Here is a 13,760-nt window from a genome sequence, read left to right as displayed (position 1 = left end):
TGCCCAGGATTGGTGGTGAAAGATGGCTTTCAAATTTCCGTGGGGGCTTTATATTTTTGTGAAATGTAACGGAGATGTCACGGCAGCGTCCCGTTGCTGTGGCGCCCCCTCCCGGTCGCTGCGCTCGCCGTGGGCTGGCAGTAGCGGTTCAGGAGCTGCGCGTCTCGTGGATGCTACTTCCAGTAGGAGCTTCGCCCCACGGCTACCCTGCGTGCGTCCTTAGGACTGACTGTTCTCTGCAGCCCTCTGGCTTGTGTCTTGTCTCCCCCGGTAGAACGTTCGCTCCACAATGGCAGGGATCTTGTCTTGGACTTCTCACCCCTCCACCTACCATGCCAGGATCGGTACTGACGCACACTAGGTTCACATTAAATCCTTGTCGACACTCCAGCACCCTGATGGGGCTGCCCAGCCCAAGCGGGAGGAGATCAGAGAAAGCCCAGGCTGCCTGCCTTCTCCCCAGTGGGTCTGCTTTGTCTCCACATCCAGTATCAGGCAAGGAGTCGGCCTCGGTCACTGTTACAGTGACTGGAAGAACATGATTCCGCTTCAGCAGTATCGCTCCCTCGCTGTGTGGTGCTGGCCAAGTGCCTTCAGTACCACCTGCCTCCCTTTCCACGTCTGTAAAGGAGGCCTGGCATTTCCTTTGCCCATGAAATCAGGTGATGCTCTTGCACACGCTTAGCGATCTCCAGAACGCCGCCCCCGCGTGGCTTCGCAGCTGTGCATTGACTTTGTAACTAAAAAGCAAGAGTTAATCTCCTTGTTGACACTTTTTAATGAGATAGAGTGGGGTCAGCAAACTTTTCCTGTGAAGGGCCACACAGGAAATATTGTAGATGTGAGCCACCTAGGTCACTGCTGGGTTTGCAGCCCGCCCCTCCCCCCCACCCACCTGCCCAACAGTTAAAAATATAAAAACTATTCTAAGCTTGAGTGCCGTAGGAAAGCAGGCCAGGGCGAGGTTTGCCAATCCCTCGTGATAAGCAGTTGGCGTTGTATTTCTGTGGGACTCAGTCAATGTTACTTTCTGTTTGAATGAAATAAGAAATGTGACCCATAACAGTTTCATTTCTCTTGAACCGATCCTCTTGCAAAGCTGTTATTCATCATTGTACTCATACCTCACACTCTTTCTCACTTGTTTTCAAGTGCATTGTAAACTTCGAGTTTTAGAACAGCTTTCTCTCGGCACACAATCGTGGTTCTCCAGGGCGGGGTCAGTGGTTTGTGTAGGAGAGCCCGTTTAGAGACCGTTTGGAGCTGGGGTCGGCCCTTAGATCTGGATGAACTCTGATAATAACGCATTTTTGCCTGCCGTTCCAAGTATAGCAAGTTGTTAATTTCCTGAAGTTTTCTCCTATCAAAAGGGTTTTACCTTTGTGTAGACATCTGATTAAACCTTCGATTGAATTTACAGCTGATACATTTATTCTTGTTTTATTTCTAATAGCCAGATGTGAATTATTATGAAACCAAGTTTTTATAGTATTATAACATTATAAATTTTCTAACTGCTTAGTTATAGATAGGTTACGCTTGGATACAACTGATCTGTTGTAAAAACTGCTCCTTCCCCTGCTTTTGCTGCCAGGGTCTCCTGATGGCCTGCAGGCCATCTCTTGCTCATCTTATAAACCATTATTGTTGACATACTTATTCAATGCACTTTCCAATTTTGTTTTAAATATTCTTTAGTTTCAGCATTTAGCAAAGTTCTCTGGAGTTGACAAGGGTAGAAGGTCTTAGAAAGATTGTCAAAAACAAAATTGATATGGGACTTCCCCGGCAGTGCAGTGGTTAGGAATCCGCCTACCAATGCAGGGGACACGGGTTCGAGCCCTAGTCTAGGAAGATCCCACATGCCGCGGAGCAACTGGGCCCGTGTGCCACAACTACTGAGCCTGCGCTCTAGAGCCCGTGAGCCACGACCACTGAGCCCGGGTGCCACAACTACTGAAGCCCACGCACCTAGGGCCCGTGCTCCGCAACAAGAGAAGCCACCGCAATGAGAAGCCCGTGCACCGCAACGAAGAGTAGCCCCTGCTCGCCGCAACTAGAGAAAGCCCGTGCACAGCAACAAAGACCCAACGCGGCCAAAAACAAAAGTTGATAAAGTAGTACCTAGGTATCTCTAACTTGGTTTCTTTAACTCTGATGTTTGGGGCTCACCAGCTGCTGAGGGGCGTGGAGCCTTGCACAGGATGAGTGTAGTGTCTTGACAGTGCGTGATCTGAGTAGCTGATACTGTGTTTGGTTAGAGCGTAGATTTGGGAACCAGCTCTGCCTCTCGCAGCCGTGTGATGTTCGGCACCTTTCTGACCTCTAAGACTCAGTCTCCCCATCCAGAAAGCTGGGCTAAAACAGAAGCTTCTGTATAGAATTATGAGTCCTAAATGAGTTAATACCTGCTGGGTGCATACTTAGTGCCGTGGAAGTATTAGTTGTTGTTATTTATTGAGGGAAAATATGCTTTCACTGATACATTTTTCAAATCCTTTTTTTCCAGGTTTCATTGAGATATGATTGATGTACAACACTGTATAAGTTTAAGGTGTTGAACATAATGATCTGACTTACGTGTATCATGAAATGATTACCAGGACAAGTTTAGTTGACATCCGTCATCTCCTACAGATATCAAAAGAAAGAAAAAAAATATTTTTTTCCTTGTGATTAGAACTCTTAGGATTTACTCTTTTAACAACTTTCATATATATCATATCGCAGTGTTAATTATAGTCCTCATGTTGCGCATTACATCTCTAGTACTTACTTATCTTATAACTGGAAGTTTGTGTCTTTTGACCACCTTCATCCAGTTCTACTCCCTTTATCCCCTGCCTCTGATAACCACAGATAGGATTTTTCTGTGAGTTTGGGGCTTTTGTTTTGTTTTATATTTTAAGAATCCACATATGAGTGAGATCATACAGTATTCGTCTTTCTTCGTTCAACTTAATGTAATGTCCTCAAGGTCCATCCATATTGTCCCAAATGGCAGAATTTCCTACTTTTTTATGACTGACTAATATTTGATTGTCTATATATATTCCACACCTTTTCTTTACTCATTCATCCATCAGTGGACACTTCGGTTGTTTCCATGTCATGACTATTGTAAATAATGCTGCTGTGAGCATGGGGGTGCAGATATCTCTTCGACGTAGTGTTTTGTTTCCTTAGGATATATTCCCAGGAGTAAAATTGCTGAATCTTGCTGATACATATTAATGGATAACACTCCCCATGGAAAATTTTATATCTGACTTGCTTTGTTCATTTAAATTTTCTCTCCAGGCTTTTGTGGAGGCCCAGAACAAGATTACTGTGCCATTTCTTGAGCAGTGTCCTATCAGAGGTTTATACAAAGAGAGAATGACTGAATTGTATGACTATCCCAAGTATAGTTGCCACTTCAAGAAAGGGAAAAGGTATGTGAAGTTGCTTTCATTTAATTTTCTTTTTACTTTTCTGATCTAATACGTTCTTAAATTTTACAGTACAAATTCGGAACAACTTATCAGTTTATAAACTTAATTCATTATAAAATCAATTCATTTCTATGCTGGAATATGAGAATAATATTTTTTGGTCTGTTGACCACTTTCTTAAAAGAAGGACCAAGAAATTTAGCAGAGATGTGCCCTAGGACGAAATCTAGATTGTAGGAAATGATTGTTGTCTTGTGGCTAGTAATTGGTGAGATAGCAGGATTCATAGACAGCAATGGAATTTGTTTGCCTCTGAAATTAATTCTCTTTAGCTTATACTACTTGAAAAGACCTTATTATATGCATTTCTTCCATCCAGGAATGGAAATGGGCCAAGATGCAGCACCCATTAATTCACCTCTCTTGTTCCTTGCCCTCTGACACCCACTTAAAACATAAGTCTCTTGTTTGCTTTTTAACTCTCTTTGGAACCACTACCACAAATTTACTTTAGAGTTTGTTAGACTTCACATACATAGGGATCAGCAAAGTATGATCTGCATGCCAAGCCCTGTCTACCCCCCGTTTTGTAAATAAAGTTTAAATGGCACACAGCCATGCGCATTGTTGGTGTGTTATTCACGGCTGCTTTTGTACAACAACTGCAGAATTGAGTAGTAGCATCAGAGTCTGTATGGTGCACAAAGCTTAATTAATTTGCAGTCTTGCCCGTTACAGAAAAGGTTTGCCCACCCCCTACCCTAGCACCCTGGCTAGGGATGGGAACCAGCACTTCATCTTAGCAAATCTGCTGTCTTCTCCATTGAAAAGAAAAAGTTACTGCTTTATTTGAATATCAGTTTTCACTTTAGGAAATAAAGCAGGCTTTATTTAGCTAATATGTAGAATTACAATATATTATTTGAATTCTTAAAGCAATCCAGGGAACAAACTCTAGCTACAGGGAGATGGTGGGACCTTCCACTCTAGTCCCCATGTCCCTGGCATGGCCTGTTTGCAGTCGTACCTTTGTATGTTGTTTTCCTTTTTCTATTTGTTTGTATGTATTTGGTTTTTCTGCACAAATAGAACTCCATAGCTGAATAAAGACCATCTCTGTCCCCCAGGTATTTCTATTTTTACAATACAGGTTTGCAGAACCAACGAGTATTATATGTACAGGATTCCTTAGAAGGTGAAGCCAGAGTGTTCCTTGACCCCAACATACTCTCCGATGACGGCACGGTGGCGCTCCGAGGTGAGGGCTACACAGCCAGGCCCACGGGAGTCCCGGGGCCCTCGCTCGCAGCTCTGAAAGACCAGACAGAGTGTGGACCGTATTGTAGAACAGACGCACACGCAGTGTCAGGAAAGCTGATTTATGCACGGTAAATTCAGAACACATGGGTAGTCACATCTCCTTCTGATGGCATGAAGCAGGACCAGAGAGTAATTCACACTGGACCTAAATTAGCTTCTAGGGCTTCCGGGATCTTGAAGTATCATCTTCACTTTCTGTAGCTTCTCTGAGACCTGTCTGTGTTTGGAAAAAAATTAATTCTCTTCTGTAAGAAATTTAAGTTGTACAAAGAATGTTTTAACTATAAATATAAAACAGGAAAGAATATTTATGAAATCTGCTTCCTTGAGGGGAAAAAGTGATGTTTTCATATTTAGTTAATTGTTAGTGTGTTAGAATTAAAAGTATAAAACACAGTCTTGTAGAAATTAGACAACTTGGTACCTTGTCCCCAGAGGATGCAAGTTTAAAAGCTGAATAAGTATGTTTTGCTGTATGCAAAAATATGTATGCACTTGCCGTATGTCTCCTAAATAACTTCCCCCGAGATAACCTCCTCTACGGGCCGTGAGATTACCCAGGTTTGTGCCATAAGCACCACTTCTAGGGTAAGGAAGTTGTCTACACTCTGGTTCTGTGGTTTAAAAATTGTACACTCTGAGAATCATCTCTGGCTAGTATTCTAGATGTTTTGAGTTAAGTTGGCTCAGCATTTCCTCCGTAGCATCTTGTCTTTTGTAGAAAAAGCACAGGTTCAGCCCTACAGAATTGAGCAGTTGGAACGCTGAAGTCCTGTAACTGATTAGGTGGGAATTAAAGAGGCCTGTGCCAGCAGATCTGTGTGAGAAGACCCTTTTATAAAGGCATTCAGTCATTTAGCACTTCCCTCCTCCTCTCCCCCAATAGGCTGTGTATGTACACGATGATCTTTAATCTCATTAGTATTGAGAGTAATCGGTATTGGAAATAAGATGCCAGCCAGCTTATTGTCAGTATTCTTCCATGAATTTGGTCTTGGAAATGAAGATCAGTTGTGAGTGAATTTAATACACTGATTCTGTGCAGTAATACACCCTAAATAGAAGTTTATTTCATTTTAACCAGGGTCTATCTTGCAACTCATCCAGAGGACTTCATTATAACAGGGTCTCACCTCTCACTCTGATAATTCATTCCAGTAACATTTTTATGTAATGCTTGTCATGTACGGACCCTGATGGATGGCAAGGTAAATTAGACATGGGACTTGGTCTCAGTCTTTGAGTTTTCTGAAAATGATATTATAGGGAAGTCACAGTATAGGTAGACATTCAGATTCTTTTGATAGTATGTGATTTTTTTAAACATATATTTCAAGTCCAAGTGTTTTATTTACATTTTTCCTGAAAATTTTAAAATTATATATAATTTATGTAGCATAAAAAGTGAATATTTACTCCTCATCACATTCTTGACTCTTTTCTGCGTTTATATACGTTTGAGCCTGGATACTTTATAGGAATTATAAGTGATTAATAAGAAGGTTTTATGAAATTTTAACCTTATTTTTCCCTAGTAGAAGTTCCATGTAAAATAGTAGGAAACCCGTGAAAATAGTTGTGTTTCTTAGGATAATTTTTAACCCCCAGTGAAGTTTAACAGGCATCATAAGAGGAAATCCCTAGTGTCAGTGTCTGGTACCAAACACTACACATTCCTTAGAATCATAAAGCTAATAGAAACACATAAATATGTGTCAAGAAGCATTCCACAGTGGTTAGAACATTCTGTCTGTGGTGGCCCCAAAGAATGGGGGACAGTGCATTAGTCCATCAGTGGTGTTGCTTTCCTTATCTTTTCACGGTCACTTTTGGAATGTGCACTTCATGAGTCTTCATTGCAAACCCTCAGGCTTCATTTACCTGGGCTTTTAGTGGTCAGATGGTGTGGACATTAATCCTGGAGCGCCAGCAATGCTCAGAAAACGAGGTTGTACAGAGGGATTTCAAGTAGTTTGGAGTCCATTCCAAAAATTACGTAACGGCTCCAGTTTAGTTCTGTTACATTCAGTCATTACTCTAAAAGCAGTGTCCTTACTCCTTTCCCCCCTCCTTCCAAGTATAAACCCAGATGAACTCTGCTTTTAAGTGAACTGCTTATTGAATTATAGAAAATTTTTAAATGGAAGCATCTTAGTGGTCATATAATCTATTACTTCATTTTACAGATGAAGAAACTAAGGCCTGGAAGGGTTAAGAAACTTGTCCAAGGTCATAAGGCAAATTCCTGGGAGACCTGGGTGAGCCCCCAGAATTCCTCACAACCAGTTGCCTGCTCCTCCTGTTGCCACATTCTGCTTCCATGTGTGACAGAGAGCTTTGTCAGACAGCACAGTGGGCAGCGGGCAAGGCTGGGAGTGGTGTCCCCATGTTCACCATTTGACAATTTCTCATGTGTCCCTTAGGCTATGCATTCAGTGAAGATGGTGAATATTTTGCCTATGGTCTGAGTGCCAGTGGCTCAGATTGGGTGACGATCAAGTTCATGAAAGTCGATGGTGCCAAAGAGCTTCCAGATGTGCTCGAAAGAGTCAAGTTCAGCTGTATGGCCTGGACCCACGATGGGAAGGGAATGTTCTACAACGCATACCCACAACAGGATGGGAAAAGTGATGGTAGGTTGAGACTTCGGATGCAGCACCTTTTTCATGAAATGAAGTGTGACTTCACATGACTTAAAGAAAGAAGCTAAACCCCACATAGAGGTTGCTTGGTCTAGAATCATGTTTCCTGGAAGGACGTTTTATCTGTTAGCATAGTTGTGTAACAGTTCCTGCCAAAACTTTGTGGTTCAGAATAACGACCATTCATTTGCACTGTGAGTCTTCAAGTTGGCCAGGCAGTTCTTCTGGGCTTAGCTGAATTCTATCATGTATGTGAGATGAGCTGCTGGTCAGTTAACTGATCTTAGCGTGACGTTTTCACATGTCTGGGGCGTCACTTCTGCTCCATGTGGTCTCTCATTCTCTAGCCGGCCAGTCCAGGCCTGTTCACATGGCAGCTCAGCAGAATTCCAAGGGGGAGAGCTGAAAGGCACGACCTCTTTGATGCCTGGGCTTGCTATTGGAACATCACTTCACTGCATTCTTTGGGCCAAAGCAAGTCACAGGACCAACTGCTATTCAAGGGGTTGGGAGAGAGATACAGGGAACTGTGAAAAATTGGGGCCATTTTTATTGCCGTCCGTTCTTCACATATGCATTCTTTCTCCCAAGGGGATCATGGAGAAGATGGATTTTTTTTTTTTTTTAACAAAACCAACTTATTTAATGATGTTGAGTGATGATAAAATTTTGCAGGAATCACATCTCTTTCTCTGCTCAGAAGTTACAGGTCACCTGTCGGTCACACTTGTCTTGACGCTTTTGTCCTCATTAACTACCAGGACACAACTTTGTTCTCTGCTTCAATTGCACAAAGATCCTATTGTGTGCAAGTGGTCCCTCTTTCTTCCTTCACCTCTCACCTTCCCAGGCAGGAAGGGCCCTGTAGCTTGTACCTTGCTGGTACAAGCTGTCGACATCATCTTCTTTACGCTACTCCATATTTCCATGTGGTGTACAGCATTTTCATGTTGTCTTCGTTGATCTTTACAGGTGGGCTGCCATCCCTTTGCTGGAGTTTTGGAGCTGGGGTGCAGAGTCTCAGTTACTTGTTGCAGGGCCTAGAGCTGGCAGGAAGCACGGCTAGTCCAGTGCTTTCTCCTGCACATGCTGTCCCCTTATCATGAATTGCTGTATCTTTGTCATCTTTAGATAGTCTTTTTTTCTCTTTTCCCCCCAGTTGAATTGGGAATAAGGCTCTAATACTTTTCATCTCTTTCAGCTGCATTTATCAATAGCTTTTGCTGCCTTGGATTAGATTACTGTAGTACCTTTTTCTTAGTTCACCAATGAGCTACAAGAGGAGCTAAGAGTAGGCTTTTTATTCAAGGATGTTGGCTAAAGAAAGACCTCTGTGCTCTGTACACTGAATTAGCTGCCTGTATGAAGAGTGCTGCTGAGTTAGAAAGTGTTGGCTGTTTCCAAGTTCTAGGACACCAAAAAAGTATATAACTGGCCATTTCTTGTTAGAGAACAGTGTTATTAAGTTAACTTGTGAAAAACATGGAAATTATTATTTAGCCTTAATTTCCATTGGCAGAAATAGTAATAATTAGTAATGGTGGTTGATTTAAGAGAGCCAGCATCTTCTCCCAGCTGTAATTTTGCTGTCCTTTTGTTCGGAAGACCTCAACAGCCTTTCAGGTTGTGTGGTGGAGGACTTACGAATGAGGCTAAGCAATTCTGGCTATGTGCTGTTAGCAGTGTTCCTGGAAAACCCATGGAAAATCACCAAGTTAAGCTTTTTTTTTTTTAATGTTATGGTATTATCTTCCTTTTTTTCTTCATTGTCCTGAAGAAAATCAGCCTCCAAAATCAGCAAATATATGTGGTTATTTCCAGGGTGATACCCAACTGATACTTAACTCTCTTTTTTTTTTTAATAGATTTAATCTTTTAGAGCAGTTTCAGGTTCACAGCAAAACTGAGCATAAGGTACCAAGATTTCCCATATACCCTCTGCCCCTCACACATGCATGGCCTGCCCCATTATCAGCAACCCCATCAGAGGGTACAGTAGATGAGCCTGCACGGACACATCATAATCACCCCAAATCCACAGTTTACATTAGAGTTCACTCGTGGTGGCGTACATTCCATGGGTTTGGGCAAACACATAATGATATATATCTACCATTGTAGTATCATAGAGTGTTTTCACTGCCTTAATAATCCTGTGCTCCACCTATACATCCTTCCCTCTCCTGCCAGCCCCTGGCAACCACTGACCTTTTTTACTGTCTCTATAGCTTTGCCTTTTCCAGAATGTCATGTAGTTGGAATCATACAGTGTATAGCCTTTCAGATTGGCTTCTTTCACTTAGTGATGTGCATTTAAGCTTTTTCCATGTGTTTTTATGGCTTGATAAAAACACTAAAAAGCATTATTTCAGCATTAAATAATATTCCGTTGCCTAGATGTACTATCGTTTGTTTATCCATTCACCTCTGAAGGACATCTTGGTTGCTTCCAAGTTTTGGCAATTATGAATCAAGCTGCTGTTAACATCCGTTGTACAGGTTTTTGTGTGGATGTCAGTTTTCAACTCATTTGGGTAAATACTACCAAGGAGCACAGTTCCTATATCATAACGGTATGTTTAGTTTTGTAAGAACCTGCCAAACTGTCTTCCAAAGTGGCTGTACCATTTGCATTCCCGCCAGCAATGAGTGAGAGTTCCTGTTGTTCCACATCTTGGCCAGCATTTGGTGTTTCGAGTGTTCTGGGTTTCGGCCATTCTAATAAGTGTGTAGTGGTATCTCATTGTTTTAATTTGCAGTTCCTTGATGACATATGCTGAGGGGCATCTTTTCACATGCTTATTTTCCATTCGTATTTCTTCTTCGGTGAGGTTAAGATCTGTTAAGGTCTCTGGCCCATGTTTTTAATTGGGTTCTTCATTTTCTTATTGTTGAGTTTTAAAAGTTCTTTGTATATTTTGGATAACAGTCCTTTATCAGATATTTGCTTGTCTTTTCATTCTCTTGACAGTGTCTTTTCGTGGAGCCGAAGGGTTTAATTGTAATGAAGTTTGGCTTATCCGTTATTTCTTTCATGGGTTATGCTTTCGGTGTTGTATCTAAAAAGTCATCACCAAATCCAAGGTCATCTAGATTTTCTCCTGTGTTATCTTCTAGGAGTTTTATAATTGCATTTACATTTTTAGGTCTGTGATCCATTTTGGGTTAATTTTTGTGAAGTGTATAAGGTCTGTGTCTTGATTCATTTTTTGCATGGGGTTGCCCAGTTGTTCCAGAACCATTTGTTGAAAAGACTGTCTTTTCTACATCGTATTGCCTTTGTTCCTTTATCAAAGATCAGTTGACTGTATTTATGTGGGTCTGTTTCTGGGCTCTCTACTCTGTTCCCTTGATCCATTTGTCTATTTTGCTAATACCACACTGTCTTGATTATTTATAATAAATCTTGAAGTCAGGTAGTATCAGTTGTCCACTTTTGTTTTCTTCCTTCAGTATTGTGTTGGCTCTTCTGGGTTTTTTGCTTCTCCACATAAACTTTAGGATCAGTTTGTCCATATCCACAAAATAACTTGCTGGGATTTTGATTGGGATTGCATTGCATCTGTAGACTAAGTTGAAAAGAACTGTCATCCTGACAATATTGAGTATTTCTGTCCATAATATATTGAGTATATCTTTCCATTTATTTAGTTATTCTTTGATTTCTTTCATCAGTTTTGTAGTTCTCCTATAGACCTTATACATATTTTATTAGATTTATACCTAAGTATTTCATTTTGGGGGCTGCTAACGTAAATGGTACTGTTTTTAACTTCAAATTCCACTTGTTCATTGTTAGTATGTAGGAAAGTGATTAACTTTTGTATATTAACCTTGTATCCTACAGTCCCGCAACCAGATACTTAGATTTTTAAATATTTCTAGCATTGTACAGTATGGGAGGGATAGATTTTCTTAAAATTGTCAGCTGCATTTCAGTGTACGTTTTTAATTCCTTTAGGCACAGAAACATCCACCAATCTCCACCAAAAGCTCTGCTACCATGTACTGGGGACTGATCAGTCAGAAGATATTTTGTGTGCTGAGTTTCCTGATGAGCCTAAGTGGATGGGTGGAGCTGAGGTATCGTTCTACCGTGAGATTTTACCCACAAACACCATCTCTCTTGGATTGTGTATATAAATATTCTTATGTGGTGATCTTTACAGATGGTGGAAGTCCTTTGAGTGAACATTCTTTTGTTAGAAATATTAGTACTCAAATGGACTCTTAATAATGAAGGTGAAAAATCTTTTAACTGTCATCTCAACATAAAAATCTTAATACTAAAAGTAATACATGCTTATGGTAAAATGGTAAAAGTACAAAATAACGTAAAGTAAAACATGAACATTTCAAAACTTGGAATCCTGATTCTCAGAGGTGAGGAGAGTTTCCTTCCAAAACTTTTCTTTGTATACACAGGTGAGAATGTAGGGGGAGAGAGAGTGTGTGTTTTTCTTTTTTACACAACTGTGCTCTTCATGCCTCTTGTTCTCTTGTTTTTACATTAAAATATGTACCCTTTGGATATTTATGCATCTCATAGGTGGTTCATACATTCCTTAGGGGTCTTGATAATAACCAACCTCTGTTGAAGTGATGTCTTTGTAGTTACTGTCCCAGATTTTATTCTGTATCTTGCGAATCGCCTGTGAAATAACTTAGAGGTGCTTAGAGAAAGAATTGGACTCTTGTTAGCTCATTTCTGGGTACTAAGATGTATATATATATATATATATATATATATATATATTTTTTTTTTTTTTTAAGAAAGAAAAGCATTCTGAATGTTTTCATGTAGGTGGGGTATCATCCCATTTTAGTGGGAATGAGGAATCCACTAGAAACTTTGAAGCCCATTGAGCCTCTTACCCCTTCTCGGGGATACAATTAGAACTTTGGTAAGAAAGGGGTATTTTAGATTTGAACTTCTGTGCATGGGTCTGATTCAGTGGGGGATAGAATATGAATCCACGGTTTTTTAGTCCACGTGCGTTACTATACCTTATTCCACATTGTCCCCGTATTTATTTTGATTCTCTAGAACCACAGTTGGCAGCCTACTGCCCTCAGCCAAAGTCTGGCCAGCTGCCTGCTTTTGTAGATTGGGTTTTGCTGGAGCACAGCCACGCCCATTTGTTTACTTGTCTGTGGCCGCTTTCAAGTTGCCAGAGCAGACTTGACTAGTTGCCACAGAAGGAGGCCCTGAAAGCTGAAAATATTTACTTTCTGGCCCTTAATAGAAGAGGTTTGCCAGACTTCAATGCAGTATGTTAAAAGTGAATTTATAAGACTTGCATATTATTGCCTGTTTGAAACTGTGCCCTTTTTGCATACTTCTTCCCCACCCTACAAGCGTTTCTTGTGTAGTTACTGTTGTCAGTTTTCTCACATTTGTTTTTAATGGCTTTTCTGACTTTATTTGTAGATTGTTTCTACTAAGTTTTCTTCTTAGTCCAACTTCTCATACCCAAGGCTTCTGCATTCTGCAGATAGGAGGTATTTATTTATAAAATAATACACATTTTTACCTTCATCTGAGTGAAGCAATTAGGGAGGTAAATATGCTACCAAAAACATCTTGTAATGTTGGGTCATGTGTTTCTTTTCACCTTTTTGCGGGGAGAGATGTTGATGGGGAAACATTACAGCAGACCTGTTTTAATCAAGGTAAAATTATATGGTCGATAAAATGAAATACAACTGAAAGTGAGTGCCGGAATAACTGATGTACTTTAGCACATTAGTCCAGAAGAAAACAAGCTTCGCAGTAGAGTACACATGCAGCTAGTTGCTCACATCTCTTTATTAGCGTTTGCTTGAAACAGCTAGTTTTTTTTTTTCTTTTTACTTCTTAAAATCATGGTAAAATATAGCTAACATAAAACTTATCCCTTTAATCGTCAACATAAAGTTTATGAGTTTAATCATTTGTAGAGTTCAGTGGCATTAAGTACGTTCACATTATTGTACGAGCATCACCCCCATCTGTCTCCAGAACATTTTTCATCTTGAGAAACTGAAGCTCTGAACCCATTAAGTGATAACTCTGCATCCTCTCTTCCACCCAGTCCCTGGTAACCACATTCTACTTTCTGTCTCTATGTATTTGACTGTTCTAGGTACCTCATGTAAATGTCATTATATAGTATTTGTCCTTTTGTGACTATTTCACTTAGCATAACATCTTCAAGGTTTATTTCCATGTTGTACCATGTGTCAGAATTCCCTTCCTTTTAAAAATTGAATAATATTCCATTGTGTGCATATACATTTAGTTTATCCAGTCATCCGTCAATGGACACTTGGGGTGTTTCCACAGCATTATTGTGAATAATGCTGCTATAAGCCGCCAGTTTTT

The 13,760-nt window shown here is 40.5% G+C and overlaps 1 protein-coding gene across 1 annotated transcript in view; it reads left to right on the top strand.

Annotated features, from left to right (window-relative positions):
* Window positions 1-13,760, top strand: part of PREP (prolyl endopeptidase) — a 136,825-nt gene that overhangs the window by 22,610 nt on the left and 100,455 nt on the right. The window contains exons 3-6 of the mRNA XM_030882944.3: window positions 3,301-3,434; window positions 4,562-4,692; window positions 7,178-7,387; window positions 11,358-11,479. Coding sequence (XP_030738804.1) covers window positions 3,301-3,434; window positions 4,562-4,692; window positions 7,178-7,387; window positions 11,358-11,479 — 597 coding nt within the window. The remainder of the gene's footprint in view (window positions 1-3,300; window positions 3,435-4,561; window positions 4,693-7,177; window positions 7,388-11,357; window positions 11,480-13,760) is intronic.

The sequence above is a fragment of the Globicephala melas genome, chromosome 14, assembly GCF_963455315.2.
Source record: "Globicephala melas chromosome 14, mGloMel1.2, whole genome shotgun sequence".
NCBI classification, from domain to species: domain Eukaryota; kingdom Metazoa; phylum Chordata; class Mammalia; order Artiodactyla; family Delphinidae; genus Globicephala; species Globicephala melas.
Note: the sequence above shows the minus strand (reverse complement) of the source record. Positions and strands in the feature narration are given on the sequence as shown.